This window comes from Lepidochelys olivacea (genome assembly GCF_965140295.1).
Source record: "Lepidochelys olivacea isolate rLepOli2 genome assembly, chromosome: 2".
NCBI classification, from domain to species: domain Eukaryota; kingdom Metazoa; phylum Chordata; order Testudines; family Cheloniidae; genus Lepidochelys; species Lepidochelys olivacea.
Window position 1 is genome coordinate 58,741,848 of NC_140412.1, and position 24,134 is coordinate 58,765,981.

The 24,134-nt window shown below is 38.5% G+C and overlaps 1 protein-coding gene across 1 annotated transcript in view; it reads left to right on the forward strand.

The window, feature by feature from the left end:
* The window catches only part of TRPA1 (transient receptor potential cation channel subfamily A member 1), a gene marked incomplete at its 5' end in the record, with an annotated part of 62,255 nt that overhangs the window by 36,963 nt on the left and 1,158 nt on the right, over positions 1-24,134 (forward strand). The window contains 12 exons of the mRNA XM_084621736.1: positions 1,064-1,157; positions 1,536-1,595; positions 7,396-7,494; positions 8,586-8,656; positions 9,255-9,402; positions 11,623-11,712; positions 11,933-12,102; positions 15,365-15,494; positions 16,643-16,825; positions 18,134-18,202; positions 21,894-22,004; positions 22,613-22,710. Coding sequence (XP_084477862.1) covers positions 1,064-1,157; positions 1,536-1,595; positions 7,396-7,494; positions 8,586-8,656; positions 9,255-9,402; positions 11,623-11,712; positions 11,933-12,102; positions 15,365-15,494; positions 16,643-16,825; positions 18,134-18,202; positions 21,894-22,004; positions 22,613-22,710 — 1,323 coding nt within the window. The remainder of the gene's footprint in view (positions 1-1,063; positions 1,158-1,535; positions 1,596-7,395; positions 7,495-8,585; positions 8,657-9,254; positions 9,403-11,622; positions 11,713-11,932; positions 12,103-15,364; positions 15,495-16,642; positions 16,826-18,133; positions 18,203-21,893; positions 22,005-22,612; positions 22,711-24,134) is intronic.

The following is a 24,134-nucleotide window of genomic DNA, read 5'->3' on the forward strand; positions in this document are numbered from 1 at the left end:
TATGAGGAGAGATTAATAAGTCTGCGACTTTTCAGCTTGGAAAAGAGACAACTAAGGGGGGGGGATCTGATTGAGGTCTATAAAATCATGACTGGTGTGGAGAAAGTAAATAAGGAAGTGTTATTTACTCCTTCTCATAACACAAGAACTAGGGGGCACCAAATAAAATTAATAGGCAGCAGGTTTAAAACAAACAAAAGGAAGTATTTTTCAGACAACGCACAGTCAACCTGTGCAACTCCTTGTCAGAGAATGTTGAGAAGGACAAGATTATAACAGGGTTCAAAAGACAACTAGGTAAGTTCATGGAGGATAGGTCCATCAGTGGCTATTAGCCAGGATGGGCAGGAATGGTGTCCCTAGCCTCTGTTTGCCAGAAGCTGGGAATGGGCAACAGGGAATAGATCACTTGATGATTACCTGCTCTGTTCATTCCCTCTGGGGCACCTGGCATTGGCCACTGTCGGAAGACAGAATCCTGGGCTAGAAGGACCTTTGGTCTCACGCAGTGTGTCTGTTGTTATCTTCTTCTGTTCATTCTTATGCTCTTATGAGAGTTTTGTTGAAGTTTAGATGGGCTGTGTTCTATATGCCATCAGTTTGCTGAGTCTGATGGGCCCATTTCAGGACCGATGGAAATGTAACCATGAGTGACCACCAATCATGCTAAGAGGAGCAGGATGACACCCAGTATTTTTTTATTACCTTCAGAATTTTGTGAGCCCAAGATACAGACTTCAGTATCAGTGTAGGGCTCATAATGAGTCCAAGCTTTTAAGAAGAGCTCAGTATATCCTGTGATTTGCAAAACATCACTGCTTATCTGAAAACCAGATTAAACATTGGCCTCAACTGCTGATTTTCACTTCGTGGCATATAAATTTGTTATACATTGCAATCTGTAGAATAATTTCTGAAATAATAGCTCATCCGGTCTAAAAATGATTAGATTTCAAAATAACATAATCCATTTTTTCTTTCATTATAAAGTTGATGTTTAACTTCATATCCTTTGCTGAGAAGCATAGAATTCATTCTCCACTATTTCAACTTATTGTTGCAGATGGGAAGAAGCTGTGACAACATTTTCTCACTCTTCTACTGCCAATAAGTGTCCTTTGTTGGAAATGGTTGAATATGTACCTGAATCGTTAAAGGTAAGATTGTTTAGACTACACATTAAGAATTTACTTCATTCTAAAAATTCTGTGAAATTTTCAAGTAAATCTGCAAGTGTGAGTATTTATAAAGACTTGGCACATGCAAGTGCAAATTGTCATACATCCATGTAAACAAGGTAAAATTTCTCGTTTGTTAACATATATGCACAAGTATAAGTTGTGCCCATCTCTGTGTATGCTGTAAATGTGGATTGAATCATTATTTTTGTTAGAAGGGCTGCTGTATTGTTGAAGACCATGGAAACTTTTTTTTCTAAAGTATGGAAGTCTTCCTTTTTTCTGAAGAGTCCTAATTTTCAGCAATCATCATAATTAATTTATGCAAATTAATTGTTTTTCTTTCTACCCTGAAAGTTGGTTTTGGACAACTGTATGATTGAGTCTTCAGAGGAAAAGACAAGTCAAGACTTCTGTGTAAGTGGAAGAAAAAAAGTAATTAAAACTAGTACCTTTTAATTATTAAAACTCTTATTACAGTAAGATATGTCATAATGTACCTGCAATATATTAGTAGTGATAAATCATTTGTTAGAAATTTGGATCGTAGTAAATTGAGTGAACTTGGCACTTTTTGAACTTTGGCAAATCATCAATGTAGTTTATATCTGCTTAAACTTGCTTACTCTGTAAAGTTTAATCCCTTTTTAACATGTTTTAGATAGTTTATATCTGGATCATTGTCCAACTGAAATTCACCAAAGGTAAGCTGAGTAAACTCGTGGGTCTGTGCTCCCAGTGTGTGATTAGCAATAATCCCTTTAGTTTAGAATAAATCATTTAAATCACCTCATCAGTTGGTAGCATGAATTTACCTGGTCATGCAGTTCAGCAGTACCAACTGCCTCTAATTGTCCAGCTATACCAGATGAAGGACAGGAGACACTGGATATGGTTTAATTAGACTGCAACTGTCTGGGAGTACCTGGCAGATAACAGTGTACAGTGCAGGTAAATCCATGATCATTTCACTATCTACCCAGGGGGCTTCCATTAGCCCTACCCCTTTTCCATCCTGGTTCCCAGCCAGTCCACTGCTGGGTCCTTACCATCCCCCCACCCTCGAATTAGGGTTAAGGTCCTGGCCTTGGTCCAGGTGAGAGAGGGTTTTCCTCACCTGACTTACTCTATATACTTTCCCCTTCCTTCTGGGTCTGGTCACCTGGAGGGATGATTCAGTGTCCCCACATTGAGCTGCTCTTCGGCTGCACCAGCATTAGTGCTTCTCTGCCTCTTAAAGAGGTATACTCCTTCCCCCAGCAAGCCAGACAACAGCCCCCCCATCTTAAGATGCAGTGCAGTCATTATCAGTCCCTTTTTCATTGCAGTCTGTAATGGTGTTCCTTTTACTACCTGCTTTTGCATAGGTCAGCTGAGACAGACTTTACAGAAACACTACCACACCATAAATTGTTCCTTCATCTATTGTAAATACAAGATGGGAGGACCCACTTTGGCTTCAAAGGAGTAGGTGTTAAAAAATCCTTTCCCAGGAGAACTCAACTGAAAATGAGTGTCCTACAAAGCTCAAGTTAAGGCTACACTGTGGTGATCTTTTGCTACCACAGATACCTTGGGTGCTTTTGATGTCTTTTTCAAACTCCTTGAGAACTCTGATCTTTCAAGTCCTCAGTGTCTTTCTTAGTACTCCAGTATCTAAGCTACAGCCAGACATGTTGACTAGCCTGGTGAATACTTGTTATCACTTGACTTCACCTCTGTCAATCTGTGTACATGTATCAACTGGTGAAAACAGTTTCCCAGTACTTTGCCCTACCAAACTGATTCAGTGTCCTCCAATTAAACTTAATGGAAAATTTTCCATTGACTTCAAGAATTGCAGGGTTAGACCTTAGATTGTTTTGGTGCTAAAATCATGAAGTGTGTATTTAACATCCCTGTTCTCTAACCTTTGAACCTGTCATCACACAATTTCATAATATTCAGTACAGTCAGCATCCTTGACTCCAGCAACTTCAGCGCAAGTTGTGTTGATGTCATACTTAAAGTGTTGATGCATGTTCCTCCCCAGATGGTTCAGTAACATGAGCCAAACTGGGATAAGAAGAAAAAGAAAGAGGATTAATGAAATCAGAATTGCCATTTAAAGGCAATAGAAGAATATCCTTAAAATCTACACATCTGTCTGGAGACAAGGGGAGGAGACAGCTCCACACTTCGCTTGTGGAGGAGAGCACTGCTAAAGCCATTCTACTTAATCAGGAACCCACAAAAGGCTACAGTATTGATATTATGTAGTTCCTTGAACTGAAGGCCCTTTCAAATCTGATACTATAGTCATCTATTGAGTATATGGGCCAGTTGGTGAAATATGTATACAAAAGATGCTGTCAACTTTGTATATTGACAAGGGAAGAAATATCTTGTACCAAGAGATGTCCCTGATATGCCCTTTTCACCTTCTGCATGAGATTAGAACATAAGAATATAATAGCTGCCATACCGAGACAGACTGTGATCCATTTGCTTAGTAGTTGTCAAAGCTTCACTGGGAGTGGACAGAATAGAGTGATTATGGAGTGATTCACCCAGTCTTCTTTCAGAGGTTTAGAGTTGCCCCAAGCATGGGGTTGCATTCCTAACCATCTTGACTAATAGCCATTGATGGACCTATCCTCCATGAACTCATCCAGTTCTTTTTTGAATATAGTATACTTTTGGCCATCACAGCATCCCATGGAAACGAGTTCCACAGGTTAGTTGTGCACTGTGTGAAAAAAATACTTCCTCTTGTTTGTATTAAGCCTGAGGTTTATTAAATTCATTTGGTGACTCCTCATTTTTATATTGGATAATGGGTGAATAACACTTCTCTATTCACTTTTTCCACACCATTCATGATTTTATAGACCTCTATCAGATCCCCCTTAGTCATCTCTCTCCTTTTTTTAAGCTGAATAGCCCTAATTTTTTTAGTCTCTCCTTGTATGGAATGTGTTCCATACCCTTGATCATTTTTTTTATAGTAGTTGAGATTGAAATGGACACATTCACAATTGGCTTAGCAGTTCAGTGGATGTATATAATTGTGTCTGTGTATATATAATCGTGTATATAATTTTGTGTGTGTGTGTGTGTGTGTACACCCACCCACACACACACACACACAAAATGATATATACACGTACAGATACATCACATACACATAACGTAAATATATGCTTCCAGGTATGTTGTCTTATTTTCCTCTTTGTCCTGCAAACTGTTTTGAAGGTCAGTTGCTGTGATTTTCATGTTTAGAAATTGTTATAACTATAATTTAAACTTTAGCAATTTATAGGTCTTCAACTTTGCTAAGATACCTCTTAAAATTAATCTGGAATCAAAGGTTATAAATTTTCCAGAATATATGCTAATTTCTTAACCAGGAGAACAGGCGAAATGTTCATTTTTTGAGTCAAACACAGACCTGGTTTAAGTGGTGCAGCTGTCTTCAGTGTTCATAGAGTTGCATATAGATTCCAAGGCCTGAAGGGATCATTTTGATCTTTGGGGGGGAGGGATAGCTCAGTGGTTTGAGCATTGGCCTGCTAAACCCAGGGTTGTGAGTTCAATCCTTGAGGGGGCCATTTAAGGATTTGGGGCAAAAATTGGGGATTGGCCCTGCTTTGAGCAGGGGGTTGGACTAGATGACCTCCTGAGGTCCCTTCCAACCCTGATATTCTATGATTCTATGATCTAGTATGATGTCCTGTATAACACAGGCCACAGAACTTCCCCAAAAGAATTCCTAGAGCAGATCTTTTAAAAGAATATTCTGTCTTGATTTTAAAATTGTCAGTGATGGAAAATCCATCATGACCCTTGGTAAATTGTTCCCATGGTTAATTACTCTCACTGTTAAAAATTACACCATATTTCCAATCTGAATTTGTCTAGCTGCTACTTCCAGTCATTGGATCATGTTAAACCTTTCTCTGCTAGATTGATGAGTCCATTATCAAATATTTGTTCCCCATGACTTATAGACTAAGCAAGTCACCCCCTTAAACTTCTCTTTTGAGGTCAATAGATTGAGCTTTTTGAGTCTTGCTATAAGGCATGTTTTCTAATCGTCTAATTATTCTGTGACTCTTCCTGAAACCTCTCCAATTTTTTAACATCTTTCTTGAATTGTGGGCACCACAACTGGACACAGTATTCCAGCAGCAGTCACACCAGTGCCAAATACAAAGATAAAATAACCTCTCGACTATTACTTGAGATCCCCCTGTTTATGCATCCTAGGATTACATTAGTTCTTTTGGCCACAGAAAGCTTATGTTCAGCTGATTATCCACCATGACCCCCAAATCTTTTTCAGAATCACTGTTTCCTAAGATAGACCCCTCCATCCTATAAGCATGGCTTCCATTCTTTGTTCTGATACATATACATTTCCATTTAGCCATATTAAAACGTATAGTGTTTGCTTGCACTCCTTTTACCAAGGTACCCAGATCACTCTGAATCAGTGACCTCTCCTCTTCATTATGTACCACTCCCTCAATTTTTGTTTCATCGACATACTGTCTCAGTGATGATTTTATGTTTTCTTCCACATCATTGATAAAAAAATGGTTAATAGCATAGGGCCAAGAACTGATCCCTCCAGAACACCACTAGAAAAACACCCGCTCTGTGATGATTCCCCATTTACAATTACATTTTGAGATATAGCAGTTAGTCAGTTTTTAATCCATTCAATGTGTGCCATATTAATTTTATATCATTCTAGTTTTTAATCAGCATGCCATATGATACCAAGTGCAACGCCTTAGAGAAGGCTAAGGTAAATAGATTACGTCAACAATATTACCTTTATCAACCAAACCTGTAATCTCATCAAAAAATATATCAAGTTAGTTTGATAGGATCTATTTTCCATAAACTCATGTTGATATACATTAATTACTATACCGTCCTTTAATTCTTTATTACTTGAGTCCCTTATCAACCACTCAGTTATCTTGCTTGGGATTGATGTAAGGCCTATAATTAACAGAGTAATCCTGTTTATCCTTTCTAAATATTGGCACAACAACATTAGCTTTCTTCCAGTCTTCAGGAACTTTTCCAGAGCTCCAAGACTGTTTGAAAATCAGTATTGATGGTCCAGCGAGCTCCTCAGCAAACTCTTTTAAAAGTCTTGGATGCAAGTTATCTGGACCCGCTGATTTTAAAATTTATAACCTTAATAGCTGCTGTTTAACATCCTTCAGAGATACTAATGGAATGGAAGGAGTGTTATCACCATATTATGAGACTATATCATCTGTTTTTTTCCCCAAAGACAGAACAGAAATGTTTATTGAACACTTCTGCCTTTTCTCTGTTGTTGATAATTCTACCATTTCCATCTTGTAATGGACCAATGCAATTGTCAGGATTCTTTTTGTTCCTACTATATTTTAAAAAACTCTGCAGGCCATAGCTTTCTTCTTACGTCCTTGGCTTCCCATATCAATTTTCTACATTAATAACTTCTGATTTATATTAATAACTATCAACTTCCCCTTTCTTCCATTTGTTAGACATTAATTTTTATAAATGCCTTCACATCCCCTGTAAACGAGGTTGTTTTTTTAACCAGGATGTGCTTATTCCAAACCTGAAAATGGCTTCTGAATATAAATTGGCACATCTTATTATCACTTCCAAAATCTAAAAGAACAGACAGTCACCTTACAGATATCCAAGGAAGCAGGACATATTTTTAAGTCTTTGTTGCTTTTACAATTGTGCTAATTTTGGATTTATATTAAAACATCTCATGTAGATTTTCATTGGATTGTGTCCACAACATTAAGAGATCATTTGGAAAATTAATATAATACTATCAGGTTTCTTTCTTATATTACCTATATAACGTTTACCTTGTAGTCAATGCTAAAATAAAATAAAAATCTAGAACAATTATTTAAAATTATAATATTTTAGGGGAAATACTCTTTAAGAGTATTTTAAGATCCCATTTATTTTACTGATAGTGATGAAAATCCATAATAATCATAGCTGGTCGTATAGATTGCATAGTTTTACTGAGTGATTGATAAGTACAAAGTGTCCATGTTGATAGATATTCTGCCACAACCGTCATATTTTTTCTGAAGAAAATTTAATTTATTTTTTGTTTTGTTTGCTTTGATGTACCAAGACTGAACTGCTACATCAATATTGTCATAAACACACACTAATATGTGTATTTACTGTACAGATCGAATATAACTTCAGGTATCTCCAGTGTCCACTAATACTTAACAAAAAAGTAAAGGCAGATGAAGAAATTGTCTATGAACCACTTACCACTCTAAATGTAAGTTCTGTTTTTTAACTATCAAAATATTGTACATTGGTATTGTTGGAGCTAAAGGTACGGTTTTTTTCATTGTAAACCCTCTTTTCCAGGGGTTGTAACTCAGCAGTTTTAAAGCACATTGGGCTGAAACTTGAGCATTAATTTGCCAGTGGAAGTTCTTATAGTTTATATAATAAATATTTTAATCAGTTATTAGGTATAGATAGACGTTATGAACTTAAAAAGAAAAGGAGGACTTGTGGCACCTTAGAGACTAACAAATTTATCTGAGCATAAGCTTTTGTGAGCTACAGTTCACTTCATCTGATGCATTCAGTGGAAAATACAGTGGGGAGATTTATATACACAGAGAACTTGAAACAATGGTTGTTACCATACACACTGTAACAAGAGTGATCAGGTAAGGTGAGCTATTACCAGCAAGAGAGCGGGGGGGAAAATACCTTTTGTAGTGATAATCAAGGTGGGCCTGCACTTCAGATACTTTGAAAGGGTACAGTGTGTGTGGATGTACATGTATCTAAGCAAACTCATCCTTCATCACTTGTGACCACATCCTGAAATGTAAACAGAATTGCAGAAAAAGCATTTTTAAGGGAGGGATTTGGCCAGGGTACAAGTGGCCATGATGTATTCACCATTTCCTTTCTTCACATGCAGATTGCAAAATGTTTTATTGATCTAAAACAAATACCAATGTTCTCACACAACATTAGCCTCAAAGAATATTCTGTTCTTTCCAATTCAGTCATAATAAAATTAGATAAATAAGATCACTTCAAATGTACTGTACCTTTCAGTAGGCTAGAATTCATGTAAAGTACAGTGGGATCCTGATCTAACTGGGACCTGGGCCAAATGGGATAATAAAACATCTGGATAAACCGGAGAATGGACAGTGGGACTCCCCACTGTCAGCCCCGGGCAGTCGGTGGTTTGGCTGATATGGAGAGCCAGATAATTGAGGCTCAGATAAAGGGGGTTCTAGTGTACTGAAATAGGTAATCTAAACAATTGGTTTGTAACTGGATCACTCAACTGAATTGGATATACTGTATGTTTGATACATTTGCTTACACATTTTGTAGGCTATGGTACGTCATAATCGCATGGAGCTTCTCAATCATCCTGTATGTAAAGAATATTTGCTCATGAAGTGGTATGTATCTGTTAATTGGACCGCCAAAACAGATATTAGAGTAAACTGTATTTTTTAATCTCTTAATCAGATTTTCAATAAAATGGAATATACAAAGAAACCCATTGCTATAAAAACGTTTATATGTCCTATGGAAAAGATTTGTTACAAAGAAAGATAATTTTAACTGTAGAATTTAAGTCAGTTTCACTCCCATCCAGTCACCCTGATAAGAATATTTAAATATCTCAACCATTAGCAGATAAAATAAAAAGGTTGCTTGAATGTTAGCAAAGATTCTTGCAGATTCTTTTGAACTTACAAGAGGCAGAAACTCACCCCCATCTATATTGGCACAAGTTTTATTTTCTGTTCCATTACAGAAAATCTGGTGTAACTTCATTAACTTCAAAGGAAACAAGAGCAGAGTTGGGCCCAGAGACCCTAAAGTCAGCCATTAAGCCTTTGTTCACCTTGAACTCCTGGGGCAAGGCCAGTCACTAAGAGTATTTATACACTTGTAATTGCATGGTTGCAACCTTAAAGTGCATTTCCCCATGATCACAAAAGGACAATTGGAAATACAATCTCACAAATATAACTTTTTTTCATCTTCCAGGATGGCCTATGGGTTCCGAGCACATATTATGAACCTCAGTGTGTATTCTCTTGGTCTCATTCCTCTGACTCTTCTGATCACCCGCATACGACCAGGAATATCTTCCAATGCAACAGAATCCCATCAAACAGGACCATTAGAGTATGAGGTACTATTTTTAATTAGTTACAATTTATAATTTTAAAACAGGGATGAACAAAAGGGATTAAGCTGCTTTTTAGTATGAAGTGTCTGAAAAAAATACACTTTCTGTCTTTTTCTTAAAAATAAAAAGCAGCAAAATGGGTAATGTCCAAAGTTGCAAGTTTGAAATCTGGCATGGATAGTGCTTTTGAATATTCCAGTGAACATTGGGTTTTACTTGGCCATGTTTTGTGTCTTTGACGTTCAGAGGCCACACAAGCACAGTACATTTTGCACTAAGCTCAAAAAAGTATGCAGCTAAGAAGGGTTGTACTGTGCATGACTAACTCTGCTGTAGCTATAGTGAAAAATGTAGCGTAGGAATACTGCTAAGCCATTGCCTCAGCCTGTGTTCATCTTGTAAGGGGTTAAAGAAAGGCTCCTGCACATATTTCAAGGATTTTCAAGATTCTTTTTCAGGATTCTTCCCACAACCCCCAGGCACTTTTAAATTGTAAAAGTGTTGAAGAAGGGCTGCTGTGCGACAATATTTATGATATCCTACTTGGGAAATAGAATACTATTACATATAAAAGACTTAATCAAAATACATACACACAAGTAAAGGTTGTGTACGCAGCCGTAACTTTGTCATCTGCTTAACCCGGTATCCTCAATATTCTGTTGATATAGATAGGAATTCATTATTTATACAGCACCATGAGTCAGCATTGTACTTTACACACAAATAAAAAGAAATAAGCTAATGGGCAGAGGAAATTAGAGAGAAAGATAGATGTTGATATCCTGTGGTGAGATAAGAACCTGAAAACTAAAAAATAGTGTTGAAGTTTACAATAGCAATATCACACATATGCAACTTTAATGTTTGGTGTGGTGGTGGTGGTATTGATTCTTTTTCCTTTCAGGTTTCCAAGAACACTCAAACAATGATTTTAAAATACTGCATGTTTGTTGTCTTTTGTGATATCATGATGTTCAAAATGAATATTAAGGTGAATATAAATCAACGAATGGAACAGAGAAAAGGGGAAAGGAAATCTAAATGATATTGCAATATCTCCTCCCCACAAAAACCCCAAAATATTGAAAATAATGTTAATTTCAGTGTGTCAGTTATATACACATGGTTAATATAATTATAAATGATTAAATGTGCCTCGGGCCTAGGAGGAAAATCCACAACACACGGTGTACTGGCGAGATCAGTGACAAAAACATCCAGAAACAAGACATACAGTAACTCTGCGTGTGACTTTGCAGTCAAGGCTTATGCATCTTGTGGAAATTGCTGGAATATGTGGCCAAGTTTTGCCCTCGCCTTGCCTTGCTTAAAACCATGCAGTAACTCTGAAGTCAAGATATGACCAGGTGTGAGCCAAGTACTTGAGGGAGCACAGTGTATGTGAGGCAGAGCTTGACCTATGGTGTAGATTTAAAACTAATTTGTTCATTTCAGATAATGGTTGACACCATTGATGGTTGACAGATAATGGTTGACAGATAATGGTTAATGGCAAGGAGGTGAGAGCAGCTCTGCTGCTGGCATGTGAATGTGTCTGAGAAAAGATATGACTAAGACATAGTCTGAATTTATTTAGTGAGTATGAAATTCACCAGTGGTGTGGGGGTCAGTATGAGGAATTCCATGTCACTAATGTCTTCCATAGTGGCTGCATTGGGAGACATCAAGGGAGAGTAGCCAGTTAAGGGTGCCTGCACACCCTTTAAGTACCATGGAAAGGATCCCTTTGCTAGGCATGAATACTGTAGGCCAGCATGGAAGATCATAATGGTGCAGAGATGATGGGCCACAGGTTCAGTGATTACACACATCCAGTGCAACACCCTGTGCAAGTGGTATAGATGGGAAGTGGTTACCATTTCAGCTCATAGGCTTGAATAGCCACTCTAGGGAGGCTGCACAGCAGTCCTGGTCGAAGACTCTGAGTTGTAAGGCTGAATTTCACCTCTGCAACCCCTCCAGTATAGAGCCTCATTATCAGTATAGAGCCTCATTGTCTGAACTCAATGCAGGTGGAGTGGATTTCACCATAAATGTTAATAGAACATTTTTATTACTATTTTTAATGATATTCTCCTGGAAAATTTTGTCCTGTGAATTGTCAGACTTGTCAATGCAACATGAGTGTCCTAATTAGAATTTCAGCCAAAGTTTCTATTATATTTACCATTTTGTTGTCCTTTCTGGTTTCTGTTACAGGATTCATACTTCATAAGAGTATGTATGTGTTTAGTTTTTACCATGAGTTTATTTGGAATCTGCAAAGAGATATTTCAGCTCTTTCAACAGGTATATGTATATAATTTATCATACTCTATTTGTCTTAATAATTTTGTTTGATATTAAAAACACTGCTAGATTTTTCTTTTATTATAAGTGAAATGCTAACTTAGGGTTGTCCTCAAGATACACTAAAACTTAAGAGGACAGAAAAATATTATATAATTTATTATTTTTAATGGTTTCATACTTGTCAGTATGCTAATTTTTTCTCTCTTTCAAATCCTAGAAATTGAAGTACCTGTTGGATTACTCTAATCTATTAGACTGGATAATTTATACCTCAAGCATCATTTTTGTGTCTTCCTTATTTATTAATATCCCAGCTCACCTGCAGTGGGAATGTGGAGCAATTTCTGTATATTTATCTTGGATGAACTTCTTGCTTTATCTTCAAAGGTAAAATTTAGGTCCTGATTCTCCAAACACTTAGAATACAAACATTTAATTCATTAGGAATAATTTCATGGGTAAAATTATAACACATGCATGGATTAGGCCTTTGCTCTGTTTCTGTTTTCCCTAAGGAATTTTGAATTGTGATTCATTGTTTTTCATAATGAAAACTTCAAAGCACATAACACCAATTGAAGAAATAATAGATAATGTGACTAGCACTCTCCATGTCACTTTGTAAGAAAACAAAGGATCTTTAGTTTTTTTAGTGGCCTAAATACAAAATAGTTAAAATGTTATCTTGTATATCCTTTCAGCTTCAGAAAACAGGATTTTTTTTTTGCTATCATTTGAAAAATCTTAAAAAGAAAAAAGGTCTGAAGAGAAAGATTAGTTACGCCTAATAAAAGGAAATGTTTCTTGTTTTGCGTTATATCCAGAAGAAAGCAGCCTCCACTAGCCTAAGAAAGCCTGCCCTTTAGTTTTTACCTATGGAGACTGCCCCGCAACTGAGGAAAAGGTGGTTTTTTTTCTTTGTTTTTTACTCCAGAGCAGCTTTGTAGTATCATTTCATCGATTAAATAAAAAAACAAAAAATTTTCCACCCTCGTATTTGAACAAGGAGCTGGGATGGGAAAGATTTTTCCATGGCTGACTGATAGTCCTATCAGGTACTAATATGGTCCTCATTACCATAGTCAGGGCCAGCTCTACAGTTTTTGCCGCCCCAAGCAGTGAAAAAAACTGCCGCCGCGGATGGCAAAAGGAAGAAGCTGCTACCGATTTGCCGCCGCGGCCGGCAAAGGGGAGAGGCTGCTGCGGGTGGAACAGAGAGGCTGCCGCCGAATTGCTGCCGTGGATGAAGGAACTGCCGCCCCTTTCTAACTGCCGCCCCAAGCACCTGCTTGGAACGCTGGTGCCTGGAGCCGGCCCTGACCGTAGCGTCAGGACACCTCATAATTGGTAGTGTACTTACCCTCACAACATCCCTGTGAGCTATGGAAGTAGTTACATCTATTTAACTAATTGGGAACCCAAGACACGGAGCTATTAAGGGTATGTCTACTCTGCTTTATAAACCCGGGTCTGTGGGACATTGGCTTGTGGACTTGGTGTTTCCAAGCCTGTGTTTGAACAGTCACACTGCATTGTAAACCTGGGTTTACAATTGCTCAACCTGGGTCTCTCAGCTGTGCTAACATGGCCATACTGATCCGCGCAAATCTTCTGACTCAGGTCTACAGCTTGAGCTCTGTCCACACTGCAAAATGACAGGGCTTGGGGACCTGCGTCACAGGGGCACTTGTGCTCTGACCCATGTCCCCCCAGCAAGATCTCAGCGCCAGGCTCCTAGGTGCTTGCTGACCCAAGTCAGATTGATTTGTTGATGGATGGAAGGGGAGCTTGGGCTCAAATCTCAGTCAGAGCCTGGGTTTGGTGTGCAGTGTATCCCCTTAGGGTACCTCTAGACTTTGAGCTGATGGTATAAATTTGAGCTTGAGAAGATGTACCTGCGTTAGCACTGATCAAGTTAGCATGTTAAAAATACAATATGACTGCAGTGGTGGAAAGGAGTAGCAGCCCTAAGCACATAACCCATGTACTCAGGGTAGCTAGCCCTCCCATTGCTGCAGCTACACTCTATTTTTAGCATGGTAGCCCAATAAGAGCTAATGTAGCTACATTGCCTCCAACTGGAACTGATACCTTTAGTTTGCAGTGTAGACATACTCTAAGGGTCTTTTACACTACAGCTGCTGCAGCAACACAACTATGGCACTGCAGCACCATAGTGTAGATGCTTCCTACATTAATAGAAGATTTTTTTCCCCATTCATGTAGTTTAGTCCATCTCTTTGAGAGGCAGTAGCTAGGTAGACAGAAGAATTCTTCTGTCAACTTACCCGCAGCTACACAGGGATTAACTCTATCTAACTATCTTGCACAGCTTACAAATTTTTTCACAGCACTGAGCAACATGGTAAAGCAGGGACTTGAACCAGGGTCTCCTAAGTCTAAGGCTGATACCCTAACTACTCGACCATCCTTCTTTGTCCTGGTGAAATGTTTCCTCTTCCCAAAGCACTTTTAGTTCTGTATGCCAGCAGAAACTTTTAGGTACCATATACATTGGTTTTCTAACCTAGTAGGCCTGACTCTTTTCTCAATTACATCATTTTACGCTGGTATGACTCCTTTGCCTTCAGTGGAGTTACTCCTGATATACACAATGTAAAACTCCTGATATACACAATGTAAAACAGAAAAAGATTAGCTCCTCTATTCCTAAAACTGCTCCTCTGAACTAACGCATAATATATCATTGGAGAAATGCTAAAGTTGGGATTTTTCCATCTGCTATGGCCCTTTTATGCTGCTGCGGCATGTCAAAGAGCTGTGAAAGCCCTAAATGTGGCTGGGGGAGGGAATGTGGGAATTCACCCAGTACAAGCTTTCTATAAGGCATCTCTAGTGCCCTGTGAGAACCCCACTGTAATCCCTGGTGTTGGGGCAGCTTTGGGGGTGAGTAGAGAGTGGGAGGGGAATATCACAGGCAGGAGGCGGTGGTGACTTGAGACATAGTGCTGCAGGGATTGTGGGTAGCACTTCTGTGCATAGGCCAGCTTGAAACAACTGTTACATAGGCAGCCCTCTGTAGCACAAAATCAGGAGGCTACAAAGGTGTCTTAAAGCTGTGGTAGCTTGCCTCTTGACCTCAACTGTGAGCTTTTTGCTGCAGCTTTTAGAGGTATAGCACATTTTATCCCTCGTTGCGAAAGAAGGAAGATCTTATAAATTGGAGAGTTGGCTTATCTCATGGTACCAGCTCTCTTTGTTTCTAGTGGCTAAGTCACATTAAAAGACTGCTATAATAGATGGACTGGTTTTCTAATATTACTTTTACATGTAATCAGTTGCTGTACATGGTACAGGGGGGTTAGGCATTTTTAGGTGGAAGAGGAGGTGGGATCATGAATGGGAGAGAAGCCAGCCATGAGACAATCATCTTTCAATTAAAATGTGATGCACCATATTAAAAAATCTGAGAACCCCTATTCTAAACTTGTAACAAACTGGACTTTTTCCACTTTTGTGTGCATGAAATTAGAAAAATGTACTGACCATTTAAAAATCTTTCCTAGAAGCAAAATGACAACCAGGCAGCTTGCATTAGGGTTGTGCTCTGCTTTACAGATATGGCAGGAAAAGTAACCTGTTATAGTATTTGATGGTGGTTAATTTTTACCTACAAACATTTTCTTAGATTTGAAAACTATGGAATCTACATTGTAATGTTCTGGGAAATTCTGAGGACTTTGATTCGGATTGCTGTTGTGTTCTTTTTCCTGATATTGGCCTTTGGACTCAGCTTCTTTGTCCTTCTGTGTTCACAGGTTAGATTAATGGCATAGTTATTTGTTGTCATTGTTAATAATCCTGTTTGTATGTTTCCTATATTCAGATATTTGATAGATACAATTGATGAGGTACTTTAATAGTCTAAAATTAGGACAATTTATAATGTAGTGAAAAATAATTTCTATCTTTGAAAAAATAACATATCTATAATAATTCAGAAACCAATCCAAAAGGTGCTACTGTTGTTTTTCCCTATAAAAGAAAATATAGAAGGATAGATTGCCCCATAAGAACCCCAGAGTTGTTGGAGCTCTTCTTGCATAGATCTTCCCCAAGATTTAAAAAAAAAATTGGACAAGAAGTTCTCTGGACCATTGGTGTTAATTTTTAATAAATGTTGGAATGCTGGGGAAGTTCCAGAGGACTGGAAGGGTACTAACAGGGTGTCAGTATTTAAAAAAGGAAAAAACCTAGATAACCTAGGTTACTGTATCTAGATAATTGTACCTTGACATTGATCTTAGGTAAAATAATGGAAAGGCTGACACTTGACTCTGTCAATTAAGAATTGAAGAATGGCAACATGATCAATACCAGTCAACAAGGTTGTATGGAAAATACTATAGGTCTTGTTAAATGAACTTGGAATCATTTTTGTATGAGATTATGTTTGGTTGATAAAGGGGTATGTGTTGATATAATATACTTAGACTTCTGTAAAGTATTTGACTTAGTGCCCTGTGCATCAGAGAAATTGTCAAATTCAACTGTCAGAAGCCCTTTTACAGTAGCGCAGATGGGAACCCAATTTGTCCCTACATGAACATTGTAAATAAAAATAGAATAGGAGAGAATATCCTGATTCTGTGTCCCCTCATTTCTCTCCAGTCAGAAGTTAATCCACTTCAGAAATGCATCACTCCAGTTTGAATCACTCGGTATGGTATTTAGGACAATAGTTTTTGCAAGGCTGAACAGTCAATGGGGTTGCACCAGTTTACACCAGCAGAAGATCTGGTCCACTCTATCTTGTATTTGTAAATTTTATGGATCTATGTGCAAGTTTTAAATACACCACAACCAATATTCATGAATTGAGAATCTGGAAGAAAAAAAAAAGAGGGGACATTACAGATTTTAAAAATGTACCTGTTTACATTGCCTGCCTTATTTCTTTTTTCAGCAACATTACAAGACTCCGCTCCTTTCTGTAATGCAGACATTTGCTATGATGCTGGGAGATATTAATTATCATGAAGCTTTCCTTGATCCGCTGCTAAGTGATAATTTGCCCTATCCATTCCTGAGTTATACAGTTCTCATTGTCTTCACCTTGCTTATTCCAATTCTTCTTATGAACTTGCTGGTAAGTATTTCACATAGTAAAATATGGAGATTTGGGAACATAACTGTTTATACACATCATTATTGGATAGGATAATTTGTGTATATGCACGCTGATTTGCAGAAACCTTTGTTCATTAGTTAGCAACGTGACTTTTTTTTTTAAATAAGACATTGAGGTGTTCCCTTTTGCCTTTTTCTGGTTCTCTTTTCTCCATTCTTCCTTCATTTTACTACCTAAAACAAGTGTTTTTCTGTCATTGTTGCAGAACAAGTTTAAGTATTTATGTATTTAGAGCCAGATTGTGATGGCCCTTGTGCAACTGCAAAGTATAAGGTGGGCATGCAAGAATCCAGACCCTTATGTTGCCCTCCCTCAATATTAACCCCTATGCTCCATGGAGTCCAGAGATTACTGGTTCCTCCCCCTCCCTTAGGAAGCAATGAACCCAAAAAGGGACAGGGAAGGAAGCAAGATCATGGCCCCACACCAGCTGACAGAGCAAGGGTGGCACATCATGGAGAGCAACCTTGTACCAGCCTAATGGCTGGAGCAGTTTGTGTCCCCTACCCATGTCCATGGAGAAGCCATAGCAGAGACTGTGACTGTCTGAGGCATAATTTCTCCAGTGCTTCTCCTGAACTGATGTGGCTTAACAGTGCCGCCATCCAGGACATAAAAGCCAATATCTAGACCTAACTGTCGTAATTTACAGGTTGATGTTCTTGGAGCCATATTTAAACAAATTGCTTAAGTAAATCTCAGTGGGTTGTATTAAATAAATGAACCACTTATCCCCTTGGAAGTATTGTTGAACACTAAATGGTAGGACTGATGTAAATAAAAAGGATCAGCAAACTGGAACTGTAGCAAAGAGAGCGAGAGAGAGAAAATATTTTATGCATCATCTTTGCCTATGCCCCGTTAAACAACATGTTTGAGAAGAAATGATACAAAGATTTTTATTTTACAGGATGTTGGCCTGATCCTGCTTCAGTTGAAGTCAATGAAAGCAATAAAGGGCCTTAAAGAAGCTGTATTAGTTTTTGAACAGTTCTTAGAAGTAGTTAAAAAGAGCATCAGGTCTGCCAAATATAATTTGCTAAGAAAATGAAAATATAATTAAACAAACAATTAACTTTCTTGATTATGGATTTTAGGCATGCACAAATCTTCTGTGTTTAGTGGGTAATGTTCTGCTGATACAATATGATTTAGCAAAAGGCTTTTCAGATCATAATACCAGTGAGGAATATAATTTAAACCACGCAATGTAAAAAATCAGGTAATTAAAAATACTTGTTTGATTCTATGTTGTTGTATTTTTAGATTGGTTTGGCTGTTGGAGACATTGCTGAGGTGCAAAAATATGCTGCACTGAAAAGGATTGCAATGCAGGTTCGTAGTGTATGTTAGGTTTTAGGGTGTAAGTAGAAGATATAATTGCTTAAACATCACTTTGAAAGAACTGGTTTATTTAGCATTAATATTATTGGTCTCTAGTGTCGTTTTAAATATAATTTTTATCACTATGGTAAACTTGTATTCAAATATCTTTGTAAGCTAGGTAGGTTGACAAGTGCATTCCATCCTAAATCCCAGCTTTTGGTCATTTGTATAACTATACAAAAATTCCTTATAGTATGAAATTTTTCATGCTTTTAGCTAAAAATAAATTGTTAAAGTAAGTTTGAACAGTCAATTCAGCCAATTTTAGTTATGTGAGCATAAAAGCCAAAAATAGTATGTGTAATTTTGGGGATTTATTGCTTTCCCTTTGAAGGGAGAATCTATTTAGCCTAAAAATGATGAAGATTCATGAAAATGTGAAGGATACCAGATCCACTGCAACATATTAGAGGCTCACTCAGTTGGGCAGAGGCTATGTATTGAAACGTGTTATATGGTAGCCAATGACAGTAATTAAGGAACTTAATTCAAAGGTATTTAGGTGCCTAAAGATGCAGATGGTGGGGTTTTCAAAAGTATATGAGCACCCAACTCATTTATGCACTTCTGGAAACCTGATTAGGAACCTATCTGCATTTATGGTGCCCCAAATCCTTTAAAAATCTAGGCCTTGGGGCTTGCTTACTGGAGTAAGGCAGCTTAGGTGACATGACTTTGTAATGTTTTCACTTAAGAAATCTGCAGGTGTGCTGCTTGGAGTTCTATACACACATTTATTTAGAACTCAGCCCACCTACCTGTAGGTTGTATGACCACTAGACTTCCATGAGTGGAAACGTGAAGAATATGCAATTGTCAAATAAGAAATAAAGGTTACTTATCATTAATTATAGTTCTTAGAATGTATTGCTTCTGCATCCTCACACTACCTTGGAGTTCTACTTCTCTGGGGCTCCAAAGTTTGGTGGAAGGAACCGAGGTGATTGGGAGAATACAGCTGTTTTGTAGTTCCAGCTTTGAACGTTCAGGAACTCAATGTCAAGAGGGGGTGCGTATGTGGCCCTGGTTTGCACTGCTTTCTAGAACGTTCCCAGAGCTTCACAATGCTGCAGCATATATCCCAGAAGTGTGCAGAGGCAATACACTCAAAGAACTACACTTACTGGTGAGTAACCTTTCTCTTTTGATGCTCACAAAACTCACAATTAGCTGAACTGACTATGTTCAAACTTCTTTTAAAAATTTGCTTTTAGCTTACAGAATGAGAAATTTCATCTCAAAAGGAATTTCTTTTGCTAGAGATACAAATGACTGAAAGCAGGGGTTTGAGATGGACTACAGAGGCAATTCTTGAAGAAGAAATGCATGTTTTGCACTTATTTAGTTATTGGTTGGTGTGATGGAGTGTGCACCCCACACCAGCTCTGATAGGGATAATGAAGGTCTAAAAGGCCAATTAGTTCACTTTGCATCACCTGAAAAAAGGAGGGCTGAGGTTAATTGAGAGTGAAGCCCAGATGGGGAACGGCAGGGCCAGCACTATAAAACCACGAGGCTGAAAGCAGAAGAGGGCTGCAGGGGAAGGAGTCTGCAGTTGCTTCCTGGGAGGAAATCGGCCTCCAGGAACAAAGAGGAAGTCCAGTGGGAGAGCAAGCCCTGGGATCCTGTACTGGATTAAGGAGTCTGGTAAAAGGCCAGGAGGGGTGAAGTAGCCACAGGAGTTGAGTAGGCTCCAGTGGTAAACCCAGAACCAGGAAAGAGAAGATAAGGAGTAACCTGACTCCAGAGAGAGCGAGACCACAGATGAGAAACTGAAGGATGGGGCATCAGACTGGTTGAATGCTATTCCCCAGGCATGGTCACTAGGAGTCATCCAGTGATGTAGAGCACAGGTGGCTATCAGAAAACTCAAATATCTGTGTTTTGAAACTTCAAATGACCTATGTGATCTTTTCCATGTTTGACAAATACATGAAATACTAATGCTATGAATAATGGAAATGAGCTGATCTAGTATTTCATGTTTAAAGAAATAAGTATACATGTTCAGTATTTCCTTAACAGTTTCAATGGATGGAGGGTGTAGTAGAGTCCTCAAAGGGCCAGAACCCAGTTTGCAATCTCTCACCTCCCAGCAGCAAGGACTTTCCATCCAGTTCTTAACTCTTGTATGTGGCTTATCCTTGCCTCAGCATTTTCAACATCCTTAGTCTCTCATTACTTGGGGGAGTGGGGGAATGAGATTTATGCCCCTCCTGCAACAAGAGCAGTTGGCAGCGGATCCTTGGCCCTACCACTCCACCAGGCTCAGACCTCTGGCCCTATAAAATGTGGGACAATTTGGAGTGCCTAGAGCTTGCCTCCCTAAGTCACTTCCTACCATCCGTCTCCCCCAAAGTCTCCAAGTTAAATATAAGATAGCAAAAGAAAAGACAACTTCAGCCCCAGCTCAGCAGGTAGTCCTCTTCCTCACAGTGAGGCTTCTTTAGTGCCCTTGTTCAGGAGCCCTCAGGGTAGGTCTGTCTTCTCGCCAGCCTCTTCCCTTCTGAGCCGAGTGGCTCCCATTTAAGCTTCCTCTCAAGCTGGAGCATGTGCTGCAGGCAGGCTACCTGGGTCCAGTATTGTCCGTTAACCCCTGTGGGCACAAGATGGAGTTTGTACACCCCATCACAGAAGGATTCATCACTCAGCAGCAGCAGTGTAAAAAGGCCAGTGGAGCCCTAAATCAAGCCAGGGGAGAATTCCTACTGGAACCGGTTTTACACAAGGCAGCTTAGGCTACCCTACAGCGGCCCTACCGTAGACCCATGCCCCCTGCATGTCAGGGCATCATAATACCCACTCCGACTGCTGAATTGTCTCAGATCCTACCACGCTGACAAGAATCCAACCATCACCCTATTGCAGAATCTCTCCTAATTTCTCCTATTATTACTAATCCTATTAATAGTCCTGCAAACCCAACCTCTTCAAGTGATGGAAATCCTCTCTGATCTAACCTTCTGACAACTGCACAATCCTCCCCAAGTCCCACTGAAACCCTCAATACCAGTCTCTCTATCTCAGCTGCTTACATAGCCCTCATCAGCAGAGTATCTGAGAGCCTCATAATTATTGATGTATTTACTCTTACAATACTGCTGAAAAGCAAGGAATTACTAGTATTCCTATTCTGCTGATGGAGAGCGGAGGCACAGAGACAGTAAGTGACTGGCCAAGGTGACACATTATATCTATGGTAGAGCAGGACATTCAAGTCTCTGAAGTCTGCATCCAGAGCCTTAAGCAAAAAGCCACCCATCCTGAGCTCTGAGGCTGAGCTTTACAAACCATGCTGGACTCCAGATGTTTCCCAGCCCACCCAGCATCCACTAAACAAGTGTCTCCAGTGACTTTTTGTGTTCTTTCTCTATAAATATTTTACATTTGCATTATCTTGCTATGACTAACACATGACTTTTCCTCTTTTTGGCCATAACAACCAGACTTACATATTATACATTGGATGAAGGTCTACATTTCAAAACAATGAAGCAAATGGTTTTTTTTAACCTATTACCAGAATGTAGGACATTGGTGAGATGAAGGGCATTTACATCATCTGAATCATGTATTTTGATCTAAAGAGAATTGTGTTATGCTATGTTAATTACTACTCTAAATGCAAAAATATGTTTAGGTCAATCTTCACACAAATTTAGAGAAGAAGCTGCCATATTGGTTCCTAAGTCGGGTGGACCAGGAATCAATCACTGTGTATCCTAATAGGCCAAGATACTGTGGATTTATGGTAAGTTGATGTATCCTAGAGTAAAATGCTGACACACACTTGGGGTTCTGTTTTTCACGGACTGAAGTCAATAGGAATGTTGTCATTAATTTTTCAGTGTGCAGGAGTGGGACCAGAAGATACAATGTTGCCCTCATTAAAGTTAATGGCAAAATCTTCCATTGACATCACTGGGCACAGGATTAGGCCTCAAACTATCCACAACAAAAATAACATAACTTTGAAGAAACAAGTTGTGATTAAGCATCTATAGTTGGTCATGAGTTTTCAAGGAAGTATAACCATGTGAGAAGCTTGGCAGAGAAAGTCAAAGAAATATGAGATAAACTAATATAGTACAAACAAGGGTAATAGTTTAATGACCTGCAGCACAGAATATTTTTTTCCAGACTTTGAGGGAACATGTTATTGTGCTGACAAAGTGAATCTAGCTGTTTTCAAGCCAAATACATTTTCTAAACCAAAGTTATAAGGGTGCTAAAATATAGCTTTATGATAGAAGCTGCAACCTTCACTCTAGGGAGGAGAAATTGCTGCATTTATCTCCCTAGGGTTTTGTGCGTCACTGTTATGTCTGAATTGTAATGTCTAAACAATTTCTTGTTTAGAGCGTGTTCAATTATTGCTTTGGTTTTGAAGACTCTGTCACAGATGCTCAGAGTGCTGACACAACTTTAGAACTGGAAATTTTGAAGCAGAAATACAGGTATTTAATTTTTTTGTTTTATTTCTGCACTAATAAGCAGAATCAGCATTGCGAATATATTTTCAGTTAATGCCAGTGTCATAGCACTTAGTGTTGTACTCATAAAGTGAAATTAAATCTATCTAAGGTACTCAGATGGCCCTCATCACATAATATCTGAATATTTCACAATATTTAATGTATTAGATGCACAACAGCCTTGTGAGGTAGTGAAGTCTTATTGTCCTCATTTAACAGATGAAGAACTATGGCACAGAGACACTAAGCTCCAGATTTTTAAATATATTTAGGTGTTGCTGCATTCAGCGTTGTAACCCATAACTGATTTAGGAGCCTAAATCTTATTAAAAAAATTTGGGCCTAAATGACTTGCCAAAGGTCACACCGCACATCTGTGACAGGGCAGGGACTTGAACACAGGTCTTCCATGTTCTAGGCCAGTGATAGATCTCAGTGGTTCAGGAGCCAAATTAGCGATCAACATTGCCCAAAAGAGCCACAGAAGTGTGAATTTATTGTTTCATTTACCATATACTTGGTCAGTCATTTTGCTGTATGTATGTGTGAGTTTGTATGTTTATGTATGTGTGTGTGTGTGTATATATATATAATTCTCACAGCAGAATGACTAACCAAGTATTCTACAATTGATTAATAACGTAGTAAAAGGATCCTGATTGGTTAATAATTAAATCTGAGTGTTTTAATATCATGTGCTGCAAAGAGCCAGAGGCAACGCCTTAAGGAGCCCCTTGCAATTCCCGAGCCTCAGTCTGAGTATCATTGTTCTACCACTGGACCACCACTGGAGTTTTCAAAACACTCATTCAATAACTCATGGTAGACAGTTTCTGGGGATGGTTTCCATTTTTGTAATTAATTTCTTTTGTAAAAGATAACAAAAAGATGTACATGTCAAATTGCATTCTATAGGACTAATACTAAATCCTCAGAAATGTCAGTAGTCCCTTTGGGCCAGATTTAGTTAGGCAGGTGCCAAAGCACTTTTGAAAATCCTCTGGACACCAATCTGCCTCTTTAGGCACCTAAATACTTTTAAAAATCTGGCCCTTTTTACATCATTGGGACTATACAAATGAGTAACTATTGTGGATAGAAAGGGTTTTGCAGGATCATGCCCTGCAAGTGATAATTCTACTTCAGGATGGGACAGACCCCTGCTCTTATATTTAAAATGTATAGTTATATATCACTTTTCTTAAGGACCATGCAGCTCATTTTCCAACCCAGTATTCCTGAAATGGGGGAAGCACCATGGCATGAGATATTAAATATACTCTAGGGAACTTTTTTTTTTCTTGGCAGAGGTGTGAACTTGATGATCTAATAGGTTTTTTGCATCTTTAATGTTCATGATTCTATGAAATCTGCTGTAAAACTAGATTTTAAAATTTTCTCTATGT